General features: G+C 45.9%; 1 protein-coding gene across 6 annotated transcripts in view; it reads left to right on the forward strand.

The window, feature by feature from the left end:
* Positions 1-19,905, forward strand: part of LOC121530796 (calcium/calmodulin-dependent protein kinase type II subunit beta) — a 115,743-nt gene that overhangs the window by 44,661 nt on the left and 51,177 nt on the right. For 5 of the 6 annotated variants that reach the window (XM_041836035.2, XM_041836037.2, XM_041836036.2 and 2 more), the window contains exons 6-9: positions 8,439-8,511; positions 15,708-15,810; positions 16,041-16,124; positions 16,308-16,402. In XM_041836035.2, the coding sequence (XP_041691969.1) occupies positions 8,439-8,511; positions 15,708-15,810; positions 16,041-16,124; positions 16,308-16,402 (355 nt within the window). Of the gene's footprint in view, positions 1-910; positions 957-8,438; positions 8,512-15,707; positions 15,811-16,040; positions 16,125-16,307; positions 16,403-19,905 lie in introns of those variants that run through there. The other variant, XM_045226866.1, reaches the window with a different exon arrangement.

Genomic DNA, 19,905 nt, shown 5'->3' on the forward strand with positions numbered 1-19,905 from the left:
TGCAGGCTGTCTCCCTGCTATTAGTCCCATTATATCCTGCTATTAGTCCCATTATATCCACACACGCACACACACACACACACACACACACACACACACGCAACACACACACACACACACACACACACACACACACACACACACACACACACACACACACACACACACACACACAGGGCCGGGAGTGGCAAGGCACATTAACCCCTTCACTGTACACACATCGCTATTTTTCACTGGTTAGTTGAAATAACAGTTACACATCGATCCACTGCTCTCCTCTACTTCTCTCTTTATCCCTTTCTCTCCTCTCTGCCTCGCTCGCTTTCTCACATCTGCTTTCTCTCTCTTACTCTTCCCATCTCCTTTTCACTCACTCTTTCTCCTTCACCCTCTCTCTGCTTCTCTCTTTTCTTTCTCTCTATCTTCCCTCCCTCTCTCGCTCTCTCTCCTCCCTCTCCCCTCCCTCTCTGTGTTCTGAGTATGTCTGACTGTGCTGTTGTTGGTAGTCTTGTGTCTCATCATGTTTAAAACAGTTTTGTCTCCTCACTCCTCACTGCATTTATTAACTTCCCCTCCTCCTTCCATTTCTCTCTCCATCTCCCTGCTCCTCCCATCTCTCCCTCCCTCCTCCTCACTTTTCCTCTACCCTTCTGGCTCAAACATCTCTATCAACTCTTCTCCTCCTTCTCTCTCCTCCTTTCTGTCCATCAATTCTGAGTTATTTTTTCACTCCCATCTCACTGTTTCTCACATCATTATGTTCACCTGTCCACTTGTCTCCTCCACCTTCCTATCCTCTCTTCTTCTACCCTGCCCTCCCTCCATCTCTCCCTCCATCTCTCCTTCCTCCTCTCCTCTCCTCATGTCTGTTTTGTCTTCACAGTCATTGTATCACTCAGATTCTAGACAGTGTTCATCACATTCACCAACATGACATAGTGCACAGGGACCTGAAGGTCAGTATGTCTAGAAACCTCCTCCCTCCTTCCTCTGACTGGCCCCCCACCCTCTACCCTCAACCCCTGCACCTCTGCCTGCACGCCCCCTCCTCTGTCTCAGTCTGTCTGTCTGTCTGTGTGTGTGTCCGTCGATCAGTTTGTCAGTCTGTCTGTCTGTCTGTGTGTGTGTCCGTTGATCAGTCTGTCAGTTTGTCAGTCTGTCTGTCTGTCGTGCTCATTTAAATGTTCAATCAGGCATTATTATTCTATCGGAGGTAAATGTATTCTTATGGCGCTCTTGTTGCACTGACTGCCCCCCTAACTCCCACTCCCTCCCCAAAACGTTGACCCCTCTCCCCCTCCAACCCCCTCAACCCCTCAACCCATCACCCCGACCCCCCCAGTGCACTTGCCCAGCTTCTCAGGCTGCAGTGACCATTCCTCTGTCCAAGGCGCATCCCAAATGACACCCAATTCTGTATATAGTGTGCTACTTTTGACCACAGCCCGATGGGCCCTATATAGGGAATAGGGTGCCATTTGAGACGCAGACCAACTCATCACAGTTTGATATCCCAGCAGGGCCCAGGTTCTTTAAACCCTTCCCTTGTTCACTCTGATCTCCATCGCTCCCTCAATCCCTTCCCCTCTTTCTCCCATCCCCCCCAAAGCCAACCTTTGGGCCTTGGTCAAAAGTAGTGCACTATAAAGGGACTAGGGTGCCATTTGTTTTGATCTTTATCGTACCTGCTGAATTATTTGGGCAGCATCTCACGGCACATATCCAGCTACGCTACAGCACTCAACAACAACATCACTTAACCCTGGGGGTATACAGCTGACAGGATAGATGCTATGGTATTCTCTCCTCTAACATAAACCCAATTACAGAAGTGGGTCTGGTACCAACCGTAACCTAAGATGTGGGCCATGTGTTTAGAGTGCAAGAGGAATTGACTTAGCCTACTGCGCAATTCTTTCCCTGTTTAGACAGGCGATTTCACACTGGCAACTGGTAACCTGCAATACCAGACTCAGAAATGGTCTTTTTTTTTTTGCTGAGCTTTTAATGAGGGACTAGCGATTTGGGTAACCTATCCATTCCTGTCTGTTTTCTGACTGCCACAGTAACATTTTGGATTATCCTGCACACACACTCATGCATTCTCAAACACACGCACACACACACACACACACACACACACACTTAAGAGTTTCTCTCTCTCTTTCTTGCGTTCAATTTCACGTACAGTGCATTCGGAAAGTATTCAGACCCCTTGACTTTTTCCACATTTTGTTACGTTACAGCCTTGTTCTAAAATTGATTAAATAGTTTTTTCCCCCTCATCAATCTACACACAATACCCCATAATGACAAAGAAAAAACAGGTTTTTAGATTTTTTTGGCAAATGTATAAAAAAAAAAAAAACGTTTTAAGAAAAGAGAGTTAAGAAAAATATTGATGGTTCGTCTGAGGGCATAGCAGGATTTCTTATAAGCGTCCGGATTAGTGTCCCACTCCTTGAAAGCGGCAGCTCTAGCCTTTAGCTCGGTGCGGATGTTGCCTGTAATCCATAGCTTCTGGTTGGGATATGTACGTACGGTCACTGTGGGGACGATGCACTTATTGATGAAGCCGGTGACTGAGGTGGTATACTCCTCAATGCCATTGGATGAATCCCGGAACATATTCCAGTCTGTGCTAGTGAAACAGTCCTGTAGCTTAACGTCCGCATCATCTGACCACTTCCGTATTGAGCGAGTCACTGGCACTTCCTGCTTTCGTTTTTGCTTGTAAGCAGGAATCAGGAGTATAGAATTATGGTCAGATTTGCCAAATGGAGGGTGAGGGAGAGCTTTGTATGCGTCTCTGTGTGTGGAGTAAAGGTGGTCTAGAGTTTTTTTCCCTCTGGTTGCACATGTGACATGCTGGTAGAAATGAGGTCAAACAGATTTAAGTTTGCCTGCGTTAAAGTCCCCGGCCATTAGGAGCAGCGCTTCAGGTTGAGCATTTTCTTGTTTGCTTATGGCCTTATACAGCTCGTTGAGTGTGGTCTTAGTGCCAGTATTGGTTTGTGGTGGTAAATAGACGGCTACGAAAAATATAGATGAAAACTCTCTTGGTAGATAGTGTGGTCTACAGCTTATTATGAGGTACTCTACCTCAGGCGAGCAATACCTTGAGACTTCCTTAATATTAGACATCGCGCACCAGCTGTTATTGACAAATAGACACACACCCCCACCCTCGTCATATCGGACGTAGTTATTCTGTCCTGCCGATGCACTGAAAACCCAGCCAACTGTATATTATCCTTGTCGTCGTTCAGCCACGACTTGGTGAAACACAAGATATTACAGTTTTTCCTTATTTTCTTCATGCAAATGATGGGGATTTGGGCCTTTTTTCGTCCAGTTCGAGGTGAGTAATCTCTGTTCTGATATACAGAGGCTCTTTTCGGTCAGAAGAGACGGTAGCATCAACATTAAGTACAAAATAAGTTACAAACAATGTGAAAAAACACACAAAATAGCACAATTGGTTAGGAGCCCGTAAAATGGCAGCCATCCCCTTCGGCGCCATTCTACCACATTCAGACCCTTTACTCAGTACTTTGTTGAAGCACCTTTGGCAGTGATTACAGCCTCGGGTCTTCTTGGGTATGACGCTACAAGCTTGGCACACCTGTATTTGGGGAGTTTCTCCCATTCTTCTTTACAGATCCTCTCAAGCTCTGTCAGGTTGGATGGGGAGCGTGGCTGCACAGCTATTTTCAGGTCTCTCCAGAGATATTCGATCGGGTTCACGTCTCTCTGGCTGGGTCACTCAAGGACATTCAGAGACTTGTCCCGAAGCCACTCCTGCATTGTCTGTCAGAGGGACCATCAGGTTCTTGGTCACCTCCCTGACAAAGTCCCTTCTCCCCCGATTGCTCAGTTTGGCCGGGCGGACAGCTCTAGGAAGAGTCTTGGTGGTTCCACATTTCTTCCATTTTAAGAATGATGGAGGCCACTGTGTTCTTGGGGACCTTCAATGCTGCTGACATTTTTTGCTACCCTTCCCCAGATCTGTGCCTCGACACAATCCTCTCAGAGCTCTACGGACAATTCCTGGAACCTCATAACTTGGTTTTTGCTCTGACATGCACCGTCAACTGTGGGACCTTTATATAGACAGCTGTGTGCCTTTCCAAATCATGTCCAATCAATTTAATTTACCACAGGTGGACTCCAATTAAGTTGGAGAAACATCTCAAGGGTGATCAATGGAAACAGGATGCACCTGAGCTCAATTTCTGGTCTCATAGCAAAGGGTCTGAATACTTACAGTACTCATTCCAGGGTTTTTCTTTATTTTTACTATTTTCTAGATTGTAGAATAATGGTGAAGACATCAAAACTGTGAAATAACACATATGGAATCATGTCGTAACCAGAAAAGTGTTAAACAAATCAAAAGATATTTTAGATTTTAGATTCTTCAAAGTAGCCACCCCTTGCCTTGATGACAGCTTTGCACACTTGGCATTCTCTCAACCAACTTCATGAGGTAGTCACCTGGAATGCATTTAAATTAACAAGTGTGCCTTGTAAAAGTTAATATGTGGAATTTATTTCCTTCTTAATGCGTTTGAGCCAATCAGTTGTGTTGTGACAAGGTATGGTTGGTATACAGAAGATAGCCCTATTTGGTAAATTACCAAGTCCATATTATGGCAAGAACATCTCAAATATGCAAAGAGAAATGACAGTCCATCATTACTTTAAGACATGAAGGTCAGTCAATCCGGAAAATTTCAAGAAGTTTGAAAGTTTCTTCAAGTGCAGTTGCAAAGACCATCAAGCACTATGATGAAACGGGCTCTCATGAGGACCGCTACAGGAAAGGAAGACCCAGAGTTACCTCTTTTGCAGAGGATAAGTTCATTAGAATAACTACACCTCAGATTGTAGCCCTAATAAATGCTTCACAGAGTTCAAGTAACAGACACATCTCAACATCAACTGTTCAGAGTAGACTGCGTGAATCAGGCCTTCATGGTCGAATTGCTGCGAAGAAACTACTACTAAAGGACACCAATAAGAAGAAGAGACTTGCTTGAGCCAAGAAACACGAGCAATGGACATTAGACCGGTGGAAATCTGTCCTTTGGTCTGATGAGTCCATATTTGAGATTTTTGGTTACAACTGCCGTGTCTTTGTGAGATGCAGAGTAGGTGAACGGATGATCTCCACATGTGTGGTTCCCACCGTGAAGCATGGAGGAGGAGGTGTGGGTGTACTTTGCTGGTGACACTGTCTGTGATTTATTTAGAATTCAAGGCACACTTAACCAGCATGGCTACCACAGCATTCTGCAGTGATACGCCATCCCATCTGGTTTGCGCTTAGTGTGACTATCATTTGTTTTTCAACAGGACAATGACCCAAAACAGGCTGTGTAAGTGCTATTTGACCAAGAAGGAGAGTGATGGAGTGCTGCATCAGATGACCTGGACTCCACAATCACCCGATCTCAACCAAATTGAGATGGTTTGGGATGAGTTTGACCGCAGAGTGAAGGAAAAGCAGCCAACAAGTGCTCAGCATATGTGGGAACTCCTTCAAGACTGTTGGAAAATCATTCCAGGTGAAGCTGGTTGAGAGAATGCCAAGAGTGTGCAAAGCTGTCATCAAGGCAAAGGGTGGCTACTTTGAAGAATCTAAAATATATTTTGATTTGTTGAATACTTTTTTGGTTACAATGTCATTCCATGTGCTATTTCATAGTTTTAATATCTTCACTATTATTCTACAATGTAGAAAATAGAAAAAATAAAGAAAAACCATTGAATGAGTAGGTGTATCCACAATTTTGACTGGTTATGTATATATATGTAGGGTATTTGCATACATTTCTAAGAATCTGTGTTCACTTTGTCATTATGAGGTATTGTGTGTAGATTGATGAGGAAAATGTTTTATTTAATCAATTTTAGAATAAGGCTGTAACGTAACAAAATGTGGAAAAAGTCAAGGGGTCTGAATATTTTCAGAATGCACTGTATGTAGATATACACCCACACACACTCACTACCACATACACACATTATCATACACACTCCAACCCTGTAAACCTATCCTGTTAACCACCCCCCGGACCTCATCATAATTACACCAGTCCAGACCTCATCATAACTACACCAGTCCAGACCTCATCATAATTACACCAGTCCAGACCTCATCATAACTACACCAGTCCAGACCTCATCATAATTACACCAGTCCAGACCTCATCATACAAACCAGTCCAGAACTCATCATAACTACACCAGTCCAGAACTCATCATAACTACACCAGTCCAGACCTCATCATAACTACACCAGTCCAGATCTCATCATAATTACACCAGTCCAGACCTCATCATACCTAAACCAGTCCAGAACTCATCATAACTACACCAGTCCAGACCTCATCATAACTACACCAGTCCAGACCTCATCATAACCACACCAGTCCAGAACTCATCATAACTACACCAGTCCAGACCTCATCATAACTACACCAGTCCAGACCTCATCATACCTAAACCAGTCCAGACCTCATCATAACTACACCAGTCCAGACCTCATCATAACTACACCAGTCCAGACCTCATCATAACTACACCAGTCCAGACCTAATTTGTTTAGACATTTAGCAGAGACGCTCTTATCCAGAGCAATTATGGTTAAGTGCCTTGCTCAAGGGCACATCGACATATTTTTCACTTAGTCGGCTCGGGGAGTCAAACCAGCAACGTTTCGGTAACTGGCCCAACGTGCTTAACCGTTAGGCTACCTGCCGCCCTACCTACTCATCATACCTAAACCAGTCCAGACCTCATCATAACTACACCAGTCCAGACCTCATCATAACTACACCAGTCCAGACCTCATCATAATTACACCAGTCCAGACCTCATCATAACTACACCAGTCCAGACCTCATCATAACTACACCAGTCCAGACCTCATCATAACTACACCAGTCCAGACCTCATCATAACTATACCAGTCCAGACCTCATCATAACTACACCAGTCCAGACCTCATCATAATTACACCAGTCCAGACCTCATCATAACTACACCAGTCCAGACCTCATCATAACTATACCAGTCCAGACCTCATCATAACTACACCAGTCCAGACCTCATCATAATTACACCAGTCCAGACCTCATCATAACTACACCAGTCCAGACCTCATCATAACTACACCAGTCCAGAACTCATCATACCTAAACCAGTCCAGACCTCATCATAACTACACCAGTCCAGACCTCATCATAACCACACCAGTCCAGACCTCATCATAACTACACCAGTCCAGACCTCATCATATCTACACCAGTCCAGACCTCATCATACCTAAACCAGTCCAGAACTCATCATAACTACACCAGTCCAGACCTCATCATAACTACACCAGTCCAGACCTCATCATAACCACACCAGTCCAGAACTCATCATAACTACACCAGTCCAGACCTCATCATAACTACACCAGTCCAGACCTCATCATACCTAAACCAGTCCAGACCTCATCATAACTACACCAGTCCAGACCTCATCATAACTACACAAGTCCAGACCTCATCATAACTACACCAGTCCAGACCTAATTTGTTTAGACATTTAGCAGAGACGCTCTTATCCAGAGCAATTAGGGTTAAGTGCCTTGCTCAAGGGCACATCGACATATTTTTCACTTAGTCGGCTTGGGGAGTCAAACCAGCAACGTTTCGGTAACTGGCCCAACGTGCTTAACCGTTAGGCTACCTGCCGCCCTACCTACTCATCATACCTAAACCAGTCCAGACCTCATCATAACTACACCAGTCCAGACCTCATCATAACTATACCAGTCCAGACCTCATCATAACCTCCCTCCCTTAGTCGCCTCTCCCCCTCCCTCCCCTAGTCGCCTCTCCCCCTCCCCTAGTCGCCTCCCTCCCCTGTTGGCCATTCTACCGCCAAGTTATTGGCCGTTCGCTTGGCTAGGCCATGGGTTGGACAAGGCTGGTGACAGCCAGGCAAGAGTGTGTCTGTATGACAGAAGACCCCCTCCTCCAGCCCTTCCTCCTCCCCCTACATTCCTCCTTCCTCCTTCCTCCTCCCCCTACCTACCTACCTCCCCCCTCCCCTACCTTCCTCCTTTTTCCTCCCCCTACCTTCCTCCTCCCCCTCCCCCTACCTTCCTCCTTCCTCCTCCCCCTCACCTCCTCCCCCTCCCCCTACATCCCGCCTCCCCCTCCTTTCTCCCTCCTCCCCCTACCCTCCCTCCCTCCCTCCCCCCTCCCCTACCTTCCTCCTCCCACCTCCCCTACCTACCTCCTCACTCCCTCGCCACTCCCCTACCTCTCCCCTCCCCTACCCCCTACCCCCCCACCTCTACCCTCCCCTCCCCCCTGGCCTGTGCAGGGGATTGTAGCTATGCTGCTCAGACTAACATGCCCCCTGGTGTTTGCATGCAGTCACTGCATCCAGCAGATCGTGGAGGCGGTGCTACACTGCCATCAAATGGGCGTGGTGCATCGAGATCTAAAGGTGGGTGACAGGTATCGCCGTGCTGTCTGATCAGTGTCCATTCAGTGTATGTGTGTCCTCAGTGTGTGTGTGTGTGTGTCCAGTATGTTTGTGTGTGTATCATCTTCTGTGTGTGTATGTGTATGTGTGTGTTGGGGGTGTGTGTCCTCTATATGTGTGTTAAGTGAAATTTGCCAACATCACTGTTTGTGGATAGATTATAGCTGTCTAGCACTGACTGTGAAATATAGTAACACCTCTTTAGAGAAGACAGAGCTGTGTACTTGTAAATACATGGCCTGTCAGTCCTACCAAGTAGCTTCCAGTGGTCTGTCTCCTGTCTTCAGGTCAGAATCCTCTCCTATTGCAGCGTTGTCTCTCTCTGCATCATGTGATCTGTCCAATATGGCGTACCTGGTTAAATAAAGGTGAAATAAAAAAATCTGTCCAATATGACCTTTGACATATCTCTGATGCCTTTCAAAATGCTGCTCCCCTATCTCTCTCCAGTTGTTGAAACAGCACCTCTCCACCTTGCCAAATGCAGTCCCTCTCTCTCCTATCATTTTTCTTTTTTAGTCATTTAGCAGACGCTCTTATGCAGAGCGACTTACAGTTAGCGAGTGCATACATTTTTTTTTTTTTTTTCATACTGGCCCCCCGTGGGAAACTAACCCACAACCCTGGCGTTGCAAGCGCCATGCTCTACCAACTGATCTACAGGGGGCCCCATCTTCTTGTTGAGACAGTACCTCTCCTGGTCTGGGGAGAATGCCAGTATGCATGCTTGTTACGCTAGCTGACGGATGGGTCTTCTATGCAATGCTATGCTATGCTATGCTATGCTAGTCCTCCCTTGGAACAGAATTTGACCCCCTTGCTCCTCAGTTTAAATGGATACCATTTGTATGTCTCTGTGTTCAGTATGAAGGAAGTTAGAGGTAGTTTCATGAGGCAATGCTACAAGATACCTATAGACTTCCAGACATTGCGCTAACGTTAGTTAGCAATTACGCTAGTGCTAGTTAGGAACTTCCTTCAAACTGCATGCGGAGACATAAAAATGGTGTCCATTAATTAATTTGATTCTGGGGAAGTAGATTGCCAAAATCCCGAACTATCCCATTAAATTGCATGTTCTGTCAATAACATTGGTTGAAGTGTGTGCTGGATTAAAGTTAGCCCCTTGTCAATATGATTCCCAATATGGGTTCCCAAAGGGAGTTGATTCTTTGCCACATCCAGTTTATATTTGTCTCTATGGTGCTTCCAATGGTGTTTTATAGCTTCCTGTAAGACTGTATTTATAGGTCAGACTACAGAACCTTGTTCTAATTGGTCGGAGCCTCTTTTGCTGAGTGCTGAGATTGGATTGCAGCAGCAGTCCTGTCCTCTCTCCTATCATGTGTGTGTGTGAGTGGCCCGTGTTTGTGTTCGCGTACATAGTGTGTCTGTGTGTGCATGCTTGTGTGTTATACATGTTTTTATTACTGCTTGTTGTTTTGCATGATGCTGTGTGTGTGTTTGTCAGTGCTCTAGTCAAGGATAACACCTTGCCAGGCCCCAGCCCGGCCTCTGCAACATTCCTCCTGGGTTAATATGCTTCTTCTACTGTCCAAAAACAGAGACATTCGGCTACTGACTGAAGCCTGCTGGAAAGGATATTGTTGTCCGACTTCGACAGAAGTTACTGGGTCAGTTGAGGCTGACAGAGGTACTGAAAAAACTCAACTGACATAAGACAGATGGAGACTTATGACATTATCAACCCTTTATTAGTTGATTTGGTTGAAATATGACAGTATAACACTCCAAATGGTAATTTGGCTTAGGTATTACAACACTAGAGTCCGAATCCTTTAAGCCTCTCTCAGGTCTTTGTCAGTCAGGGTAAATTACTTAACCCTGTCTCTGGTTTCACACTATGGCCGTCAGTTGCCTTAAACTGGAGTGCCCTTTCAATGGAGGTCTGTCTGCCTGCATCTCTGCCTGTCTGCGTCTCCTCTCTCTCTCTTCTCTCCTCCACTTCCTCAGAAGAAATGTGAGCAGAGCCCAGTCTGGAATGCTGCAGCAGCGCCCACATCTCTCTCTCTCCTTCCCCTCTCTCTCTCTCTCTCTCTCTCTCTCTCTCTCTCTGTCTCTCTCTGTCTCTCTCTCTCTCTCTCTCTCTCTCTCTCTCTCTCTCTCTCTCTCTCTCTCTCTCTCTCTCTCTCTCTCTCTCTCTCTCTGTCTCTCTCTCTCTCTCTCTCTCTCTGTCTCTCTCTCTTTCTCTCTGTCTCTCTCTGTCTCTCTCTCTCTGTCTCTCTCTCTCTCTCTCTCTGTCTCTCTCTCTCTCTCTCTCTCTCTCTCTCTCTCTCTCTCTCTCTCTCTCTCTCTCTCTCTCTCTCTCTCTCTGTCTCTCTCTCTCTCTCTCTCTGCTCTCTCTCTCTCTCTCTCTCTCTCTGTTCTCTCTCTCTCTCTCTCTCTCTCTCTCTCTCTCTCTGTCTCTCTCTCTCTCTCTCTCTCTCTCTCTCTCTCTCTCTCTCTCTCTCTCTCTCTCTCTCTCTCTCTCTCTCTCTCTCTGTCTCTCTCTCTCTCTGTCTCTCTCTCTGTCTCTCTCTCTCTCTCTCTCTCTCTCTCTCTCTCTCTCTCTCTCTCTCTCTCTCTCTCTCTCTCTCTCTCTCTCTCTCTCTCTGTCTCTCTCTCTCTCTCTCTCTCTCTCTCTCTCTCTCTCTCTCTCTCTCTCTCTCTCTCTCTCTCTCTCTCTCTCTCTCTCTCTCTCTCTCTCTCTCTCTCTCTCTCTCTCTCTCTCTCTGTCTCTCTCTCTCTCTCTCTCTCTCTCTCTCTCTCTCTCTCTCTCTCTCTCTCTCTCTCTCTCTCTCTCTCTCTCTCTCTGTCTCTCTCTCTCTCTCTCTCTCTCTCTCTCTCTCTCTCTCTCTCTCTCTCTCTCTCTGTCTCTCTCTCTCTCTCTCTCTCTCTCTCTCTCTCTCTCTCTCTCTCTCTCTCTCTCTCTCTCTCTCTCTCTCTCTCTCTCTCTCACTCTCTCACTTCTCTCTCACACTCTCCCTCACCTAACTTATTTACTAACCAGCAGCTTGTGCTACACTGTGTGTGTATATGTGTGTGTGTGTAAGAAGGAAGGAAGGACTTGGATTTGTTGTTGCTCCATAGGGCTGTGCAAAGAAAGGCTGACTGTCTGACTGTGTGTCTGTCTGTCTCTGTCTGCCTCTCTGTCTGTCTGTCTGTCTGTCTGTCTGTCTGTCTGTCTGTCTGTCTGTCTGTCTGTCTGTCTCTGTCTCTGTCTCTGTCTCTGTCTCTGTCTCTGTCTGTGTCTGTGTCTGTCTGTCTGTCTGTCTGTCTGTCTGTCTGTCTGTCTGTCTGTCTGTCTGTCTGTCTGTCTGTCTGTCTGTCTGTCTGTCTGTCTGTCTGTCTACGCGTGGTGAATTGCTATGTGTTTGTGCGTGTGGCCTGGATATTGTATGCCTGTCCACCTATTCATTGGAAGCTTGTGGTTAATCTGAATTCCACCCACAATCATAGCATTAGGATTATCCTAACGCTGCAGTGTTGGCAAGTTTGAACTTTCTCCTTACAAATGAGTAAACCCTGAATCATAGGCCTGAGAGTGATGTCTGAGAGTGATGACACCAAGTAAGGCTACTGCCTCAGGATTACCGTCTCTCTCTCCTTCCCCTCTCTCTCCTTCCCCTCTCTCTCCTTCCTCTCTCTATCTCCTTCCTCTCTCTCTCTCCTTCCCCTCTCTCTCCTTCCCCTCTCTCTCCTTCCTCTCTCTATCTCCTTCCTCTCTCTCTCTCTCCTTCCCCTCTCTCTCCTTCCCCTCTCTTTCCTTCCTCTCTCTATCTCCTTCCTCTCTCTCTCTCCTTCCCCTCTCTCTCCTTCCTCTCTCTCTCCTTCCTCTCTCTCTCTCCTTCCCCTCTCTCTTCTTCCCCTCTCTCTCCTTCCCCTCTCTCTCCTTCCCCTCTCTCTCCTTCCCCTCTCTCTCCTTCCTCTCTCTCTCTCCTTCCCCTCTCTCTTCTTCCCCTCTCTCTCCTTCCCCTCTCTCTCCTTCCCCTCTCTCGCCGTCTCTCTTTTGCTCCCTCTATCTCTATTTTGCTGTATCTCTCCCTTCTCTCTCTCTCTCTCTCTCTCTCTTTTTCTCTCTCTTCTCTCTTTCGCTCTCTCTCTTTCTTTCTCTCTCTCCCTCTCTCTCCCTTGCTCTCTCTGTGAGAGGAGAGAGAGGCAGTGTGAGAGAAGAGGGAGGGAGGGAGAGAGGAGAAAGGAGAGTAAGGAGAGGGGTAGAAGAGAGGGAGAGGAGGAGGATAGGGTGGAAACTAAGGGACGGTTGAAGGAGGGGAGAGGGCATGTAATAATGAGAGATAAAGAGGAAGACAAGCTGTCTGCCATCAGTCCGGTACAGTTGAAACCGGGATTCATCCGTGAAGAGCACACTTCTCCAGCGTGCCAGTGGCCATTGAAGGTGAGCATTTGCGACGCCGAACTGCAGTCAGGTCAAGACCCTGGTGAGGACGACGAGCACGCAGATGAGCTCCCCTGAGATGGTTTCTGACAGTTTGTTCAGAAATCTTTGGTTGTGCAAACCCACAGTTTCGTCAGTTGTTCAGGTGGCTGGTCTCAGATGAACCCGCATGTGAAGAAGCCGGATGTGGAGGTCCTGGGCTGGCATGGTTACACGTGGTCTGTGGTTGTGAGGCCGGTTGGATGTAATGCCAAAGTCTCTAAAATGACGTTGGAGGCGGCTTATGGTAGAGAAATTAACATTCATTTCTCTGGCAACAGCTTTGGTGGACATTTCTGCATTCAGCCAATTGTATGCTCCCGAAAAATGTTAGACATCTGTGGCATTGTGTTGTTTGACAAAACTTCACAATTTAGAGTGGCCTTTTATTGTCCCCAGCACAAGGTGCACCTGTGTAATGATCATGCTGTTTAACCTCTACGGGATCAGTGTCCCGTATACGGGACGGTTGAGCTAACGTGCGCTAATGTGATTAGCATGACTGTTGTAAGTAACAGCAAACTTTCCAGGACATAGACATGTCTTATATGGGCAGAAAGCTTTCATTCTTGTTAATCTAACTGCACTGTCCAATTTACAGTAGCTATTACAGTGAACTAATACCACGCTATTGTTTGAGGAGAGTGCACAACAACAAAAAATGTATCACGGCAACTGGTTTGAAGGTAAATAATGTACTTACATTCAGTAATCTTGCTCAGATTGGTCATCCTAAGGGTACCAGAGATAAAATGTAGCATAGTTTTGTTTGATAAAATCAATTTTTATATTCAAATGTAGGAACTGGGTTCTTCAGTTTGAACCCCTGCTGTCTCTGGCTCCACACCCACCCCACCCGGCCATCTAGATGTGTGAAAGTTAGTGTATAACCTAATGATCCATCATGTATGATATTCCTGGGGGTGTGTAAACTTACAATTTGTATTACCATATCATTTTTGTATGTTCTCTATAGTTATGTACTTGACAATGTATCAATTGACCAATTCGGCACATTTAGTCCAGTATTGCAATGCTTCACTGGATCAATCTGAAACTTTGCGTACACACTGCTGCCATCTAGTGGCCAAAATCTAAATTGCGCCTTGTTTGGTTTGTATTATCTTTTACCAGATCTAATGTGTTATATTTTCCTACATTAATTTCACATTTCCACAAACTGCAAAGTGTTTCCTTTCAAATGGTAACAAGAATATGTATATCCTTGCTTCAGGTCCTGAGTTACAGGCAGTTAGATTTGGGTATGTCATTTTAGAAAAAGGGTCCGATCCTTAAGAGGTTAATCAGCTTCTTGATATGCCACCTGTCAGGTGGATGGATTATCTTGGCAAAAGATAAATGCTCACTAACAGGGATGTAAACAAATTTGTGCACAACATTTGAGAGAACATTTCTGGGATCTTTTATTTCAGCTCATGAAACATGGAACCAACACTTTACATGTTGGTTTATATTTTTGTTCAGTGTAGATACACCACCATCTTCCAAGCCTTACACCTATCCAGTCCCTTCAGATCTACAAACAACAAAGTGATGGGAATAGGGGTGACAGCAGGGGTGTTCAACTCTGACCCTACGAGGTCCGGAGCCTGCTGCTTTTATCTTCTACCTGATCATTCATTGCACACACCTGGTCTCCCAGGTCTAAATCAGTCCCTGATTAGAGGGGAACAATGAAAAAAGGCAGTGGAACTGGCTTGGAGGTCCAGAGTGGAGTTTGAAGGCTGTAGAGCGATGTTAGGCTACAGTAGACTGGCAGAGAGAGAGAGAGAGAGAGAGAGAGAGAGAGAGAGAGAGAGAGAGAGAGAGAGAGAGAGAGAGAGAGAGAGAGAGAGAGAGAGAGAGAGAGAGAGAGAGAGAGAGAGAGAGAGAGAGAGAGAGAGAGAGAGAGAGAGAGAGAGAGAGAGAGAGAGAGAGAGAGAGAGAGAGAGAGAGAGAGAGAGAGAGAGAGAGAGAGAGAGAGAGAGAGAGAGAGAGAGAGAGAGAGAGAGAGAGAGCAAGAGAGCGAAACAGAGACAGAGAGAGCAGGGGCCAGTGGGGATAGCAGCCCATTATTAGAGTCCCTCTCTGACAGAGTATAATGAGGCTGTTTTATCTGGGACAGAGAGAGAGAGAGAGCGAGAGCCCAAATTCCTATACCCTAAACCACGGCCCAGAGCACCCTACAGGGGGACAAAGAGTCACTACATTCATTCACTTTAAAATGAAGTGTGATGATAATGCACATTAAGGTGTGTGTTCGTGCTTTTGCAATATGTCTGTGAGGCATTACTGATATAGCCCGGGTGTTCAGGTGTGTGTGAATGTGTGTGTTTTCACCAGTGTGTGATTTCTGTCACTGTTTGTGTATGTGTGTGCATATACTGTAAACCAGTGGAGGCTGCTGAGGGGAGGACGGCTCATAATAATGGGTGGAATGGAGTGGAATGGCTGGAATGGAGTGATTGGAATGGTATCAAACAGATGAAAACCATGGGTTTGATATCACTCCGTTGACTCCATTCCGACCATTATTATGAGCCGTCCTCCCCTCACCACCCTCCACTGTGATTTGTGCATGTGGAACAACCCTCCCTCTTCACCCTACATACATGAGTGTTGTCTGTATGTCTGTTGTCCCCCCCTTCTCCCCCTTCTCCCCTGTCTTATAGTTCAAAACAGGATTAACCTTTAGTGCCCCTCCCCTCCCCCTCTCCCCTAGCCAGAGAATCTGCTCCTAGCCAGCAAATGCAAGAATGCTGCTGTCAAGTTGGCCGACTTTGGCCTGGCCATCGAGGTACAAGGAGATCAGCAAGCCTGGTTTGGTACGTACTGACTGTACACTACGATCTGATCCTAGAACTGTGGTACTGACTGTACACTACGCCAACATGTTTTCAACCTTAATTCATCCCACGTGGGAATAATAACTGTGAAGCTTTGAGTGATGAATTGTGTGCTCTGTGTGTGCGCCTGTTTTGTGCGTGTGTGTGTGTGTGTGTGTGTGTGTGTGTGTGTGTGTGTTCGTGCATGTGTGTGTATTGTCGTGCTGCAGGATTTGCTGGCACACCGGGATACCTGTCCCCTGAGGTACTGAGAAAAGAGGCATATGGCAAACCTGTGGACATCTGGGCCTGCGGTGAGCATCTCACACGTTTACACACATACTGTTCAGCGCTTGAACAAACTGGCACAAACACACACATCGACATGCTTACACACCCAGACACAAATGACTGACACAAAAGCACACATGAAATGTTCATATAGAAATGCTGATTCTGTGTTTGTTTCTGACAGTGTGTGGTTGTCTCTATCTCAGGGGTGATTCTGTATATCCTGCTAGTGGGCTACCCTCCCTTCTGGGATGAGGACCAGCACAAACTGTACCAACAGATCAAAGCTGGGGCATATGATGTGAGTGGACAACGCAGACTCCTCTCCTCTCCTCTCCTCTCCTCTCCTCTCCTCTCCTCTCCTCTCCTCTCTCCTCTCCTCTCTCCTCTCCTCCTCTCCCTCTCCTCTCCTCTCCTCTCCTCTCTTTTCCTCTCCTCTCTTATATTATCCTCTCTCTCCTCTCCTCTCCTCTCCTCTCCTCTCCTCTCCTCTCCTCTCCTCTCCTCTCCTCTCCTCTCCTCTCCTCTCCTCTCCTCTCCTCTCTCTTTACTCTTTCTTAGCCGTTTCTTTTTTTTTACACCTCACCTTACTTTCCCTTCCCTCTCTCCCTTTCTCGTCCTTCCTCCCCCTGTCCCCCCCTCCCCCCGCCCCCGCTGCGCCTCCTTTCTCTCTTCCCCCCATTTCTTTTTTAGAAGTCCTTACATAACTAGATCACCTCATTTATATTTCAGAGGAGCAGGAAAGTGCCTACCTTGAGCAAATTAGTCCCGTCTTAGGGAAACGTTTTTGGGACAGAACTGAACATTGTGACGTTTAACAGCTATGATGTTTAGACACATTGCCCCAACTTGCTTGCTGTCAATTTCAATTTATTTGTTTATATGTTATTTATATAGGATACTTTGGGCTCTGTTTTACCAAACCTAACGTAATGGTAAATCTAAGCGCTGGTGGTAGCGCTATAGGTTCGGGGGGGTGTCCAAAATATTGTAGCTATTTTCACAACCATCGGTGCAGTGCTGTCGTGGTGAGAAAGGGCTGGGTGTTGTTGAATAAAACAGAACGTGCTCCATGGCTAAGTATGTGGTTGCTTCAAGTTGTGTATTTACAGTCTTTTTATGTGTTGCCTTGGAATCAACTCCAATTCCAATGTTAGTGCGTTATAATTTGTTAAACAACTTACAGAAACAAAATAACAAAATGTAGAGCTATCACATCTTTGCTAAATAATGTATGTTAACTTGAACCTGTTTGCAGTCAACATTGTCCTAAGTAATTGCATGGCTTCAATGTGGAAATATATACATAGCATTCACACTGATATAGGGGCTAGTCCAGTGGAGGCTGGTGGGAGGAGCTATAGGAGGACGGGCTCATTGTAATGGCTGGAATGGAATAAATGGAATGGTATCAAACACATGGAACATGTGCAAACCACATGCTTGACTCTGCTCCATTTATACCTTTCCAGCATTTACAATGAGCCCGTCCTCCTATAGCTCCTCCCATCAGCCTCCGCTGGCCTAGGCCTAATGTAAATTGCATTATGGCTGAACATGGACATGCCAAATGTTGTCAATAAGCAAGATTAAATTCATTATTGATAAAGCCTAAAAATAGTGAATAATTCTAATCCAATTCTTAACAAAAGGAAACAACTTGTTTTAAATGTCTAAATTTACAGGCACCATAATTTCTCCCCATGGACATATAAGATTAAAACAACGCAGACTATCAAGGGTTTTACGCACATCCAAACTTTTCACAGTAGCTGGACAGAGATCCAATATAAAGAGAAAGAGAGAACGTCCTCTCACTGTTAAACTGCTCCCAAATATAATGTTTTAGAAACATATTGGAACCATCTTACAGATCGCATTCACACTTCTCCAGAAGTTGCAAGCGCACCGCTGACGTTCTTACCATGAATCCAGGACAGTGAAACATTCTAATAAGTTTGGTTTTAATAAAACGAAATGAAAAACAAACAATCTGGTAGTTTCTTTCAACAACAATAAATAAATGTAATGATGTTATAAAATCACCGGGATAAAATCGACACAACTTATTGCTGTTGAACCATCCTTCGTTATAGAAGGCCTATGGTAGTCAGGGTAGCCTATGGTAGTCAGGGTAGCCTATGGTAGTCAGGGTAGCCTATGGTAGTCAGGGTAGCCTATGGTAGTCAGGGTAGCCTATGGTAGTCAGGGTAGCTTATGGTAGTCAGGGTAGCCTATGGTAGTCAGGGTAGCCTATGGTAGTCAGGGTAGCTTATGGTAGTCAGGGTAGCCTATGGTAGTCAGGGTAGCCTATGGTAGTCAGGGTAGCCTATGGTAGTCAGGGTAGCCTACGGAGGGCTTGGGTTTGAAAAATAATGAAACGGAAAACGAGCAATAGGAAAATAACTTTTATATACGAGGTTCACCGGTTTTCACCAAGGCTCTCATCTCTCCTTTCATGATGCTGGTTTTAACCAAGCCTCTCATCTCCCCTTTCATGATGGGCATGGACACTTAGCCTACATCATGGAGGGGGTTTTACGCCAAAGGATGGCGAAAATAATGTAGGCCTGCCTACAATACATAGATACACTACATGACCAAAAGTATGTGGACACCTGCTCATCGAACATCTCATTCCAAAATCATGGGCATTAATATTGAGTTGATCCCCCCCCCTTTGCTGCTATAACAGCCTCCACTTTTCTGGGAAGGCTTCCCACTAGATGTTGGAACATTGCTGCGGGGACTTGCTTCCATTCAGCCACAAGAGCATTAGTGAGGTCGGGCACTGATGTTGGGCGATTAGGCCTGGCTCGCAAACTTTACAGTTGGCACTATGCATTGGGGCAGGTAGCGTTCTCCTGGCATCCGCCAAACCCAGATTCGTAGGTAGTTTGTAACTCGGTAGTGAGTGTTGCAACCGAGGACAGATTATTTTTACGCGCTTCAGCACTCGGCGGTCCTGTTCTGTGAGCTTGTGTGACCTACCACTTCGCGGCTGAGACGTTGTTGCTCCTAGACGTTTCCACTTCACAATAACAGCATCTAATAGTTGACCGGGGCAGCTCTAGCAGGGCCGAAATTTCACAAACTGACTTGTTGGATAAGTGGCATCCTATGACGGTGCCACATTTAAAGTCACTGAGCTCTTCGGTAAGGCCATTCTACTGCCAATGTTTCTCTATGGAGATTGCATGGCTGCGCGCGCAATTGTATACACCTGACAGCAACGGGTGTGGCTGAAATAGCCGGATCCACTAATTTGAAGGGGTGTCCACATACTTTTGTATATGTAGTATGTGTATATGTAGTATGTGTAAAAAAGGGAATGTCAGCACAATGTTTTGCTCCTCTCAAACGTATCTTTTAATAAAGCTTTGGTGATTAAGATTTATTTCCAAGCTAAACCCTTTATCGACTGTCTTGACTCGCCTACTTGATTGCGTCGGGCAGGACAAAAATAAAACAGCCTTCATTGAGAGGAGGGGAGGCTATGCTTGTTATTTTAATCAAATAAAACATTATTTTTTTGTTTCTAAATATGAAGTATACAGGCACCAAAAGCACATTAGTCTTGTTCCATGCACATATCGGCAGTGTGCGTCACGGCTGAATAGGCTGCGTTTCCGCTGTCAAAATTCATGCCATATCCAACCGCGTTACCGCTAAAACCAGCTTTTGGTTGGTCTTAAATATCCCTAGAGCTGCCTGAAATTAGCACTTTGCATCACGTTTCTAAGGACACACCTCAAATATTTCCACCCCTCCCATCAGAGTGCACGTAAGCCTGATATAAGACGG

The sequence above is a fragment of the Coregonus clupeaformis genome, chromosome 18, assembly GCF_020615455.1.
Source record: "Coregonus clupeaformis isolate EN_2021a chromosome 18, ASM2061545v1, whole genome shotgun sequence".
Classification (NCBI taxonomy): domain Eukaryota; kingdom Metazoa; phylum Chordata; class Actinopteri; order Salmoniformes; family Salmonidae; genus Coregonus; species Coregonus clupeaformis.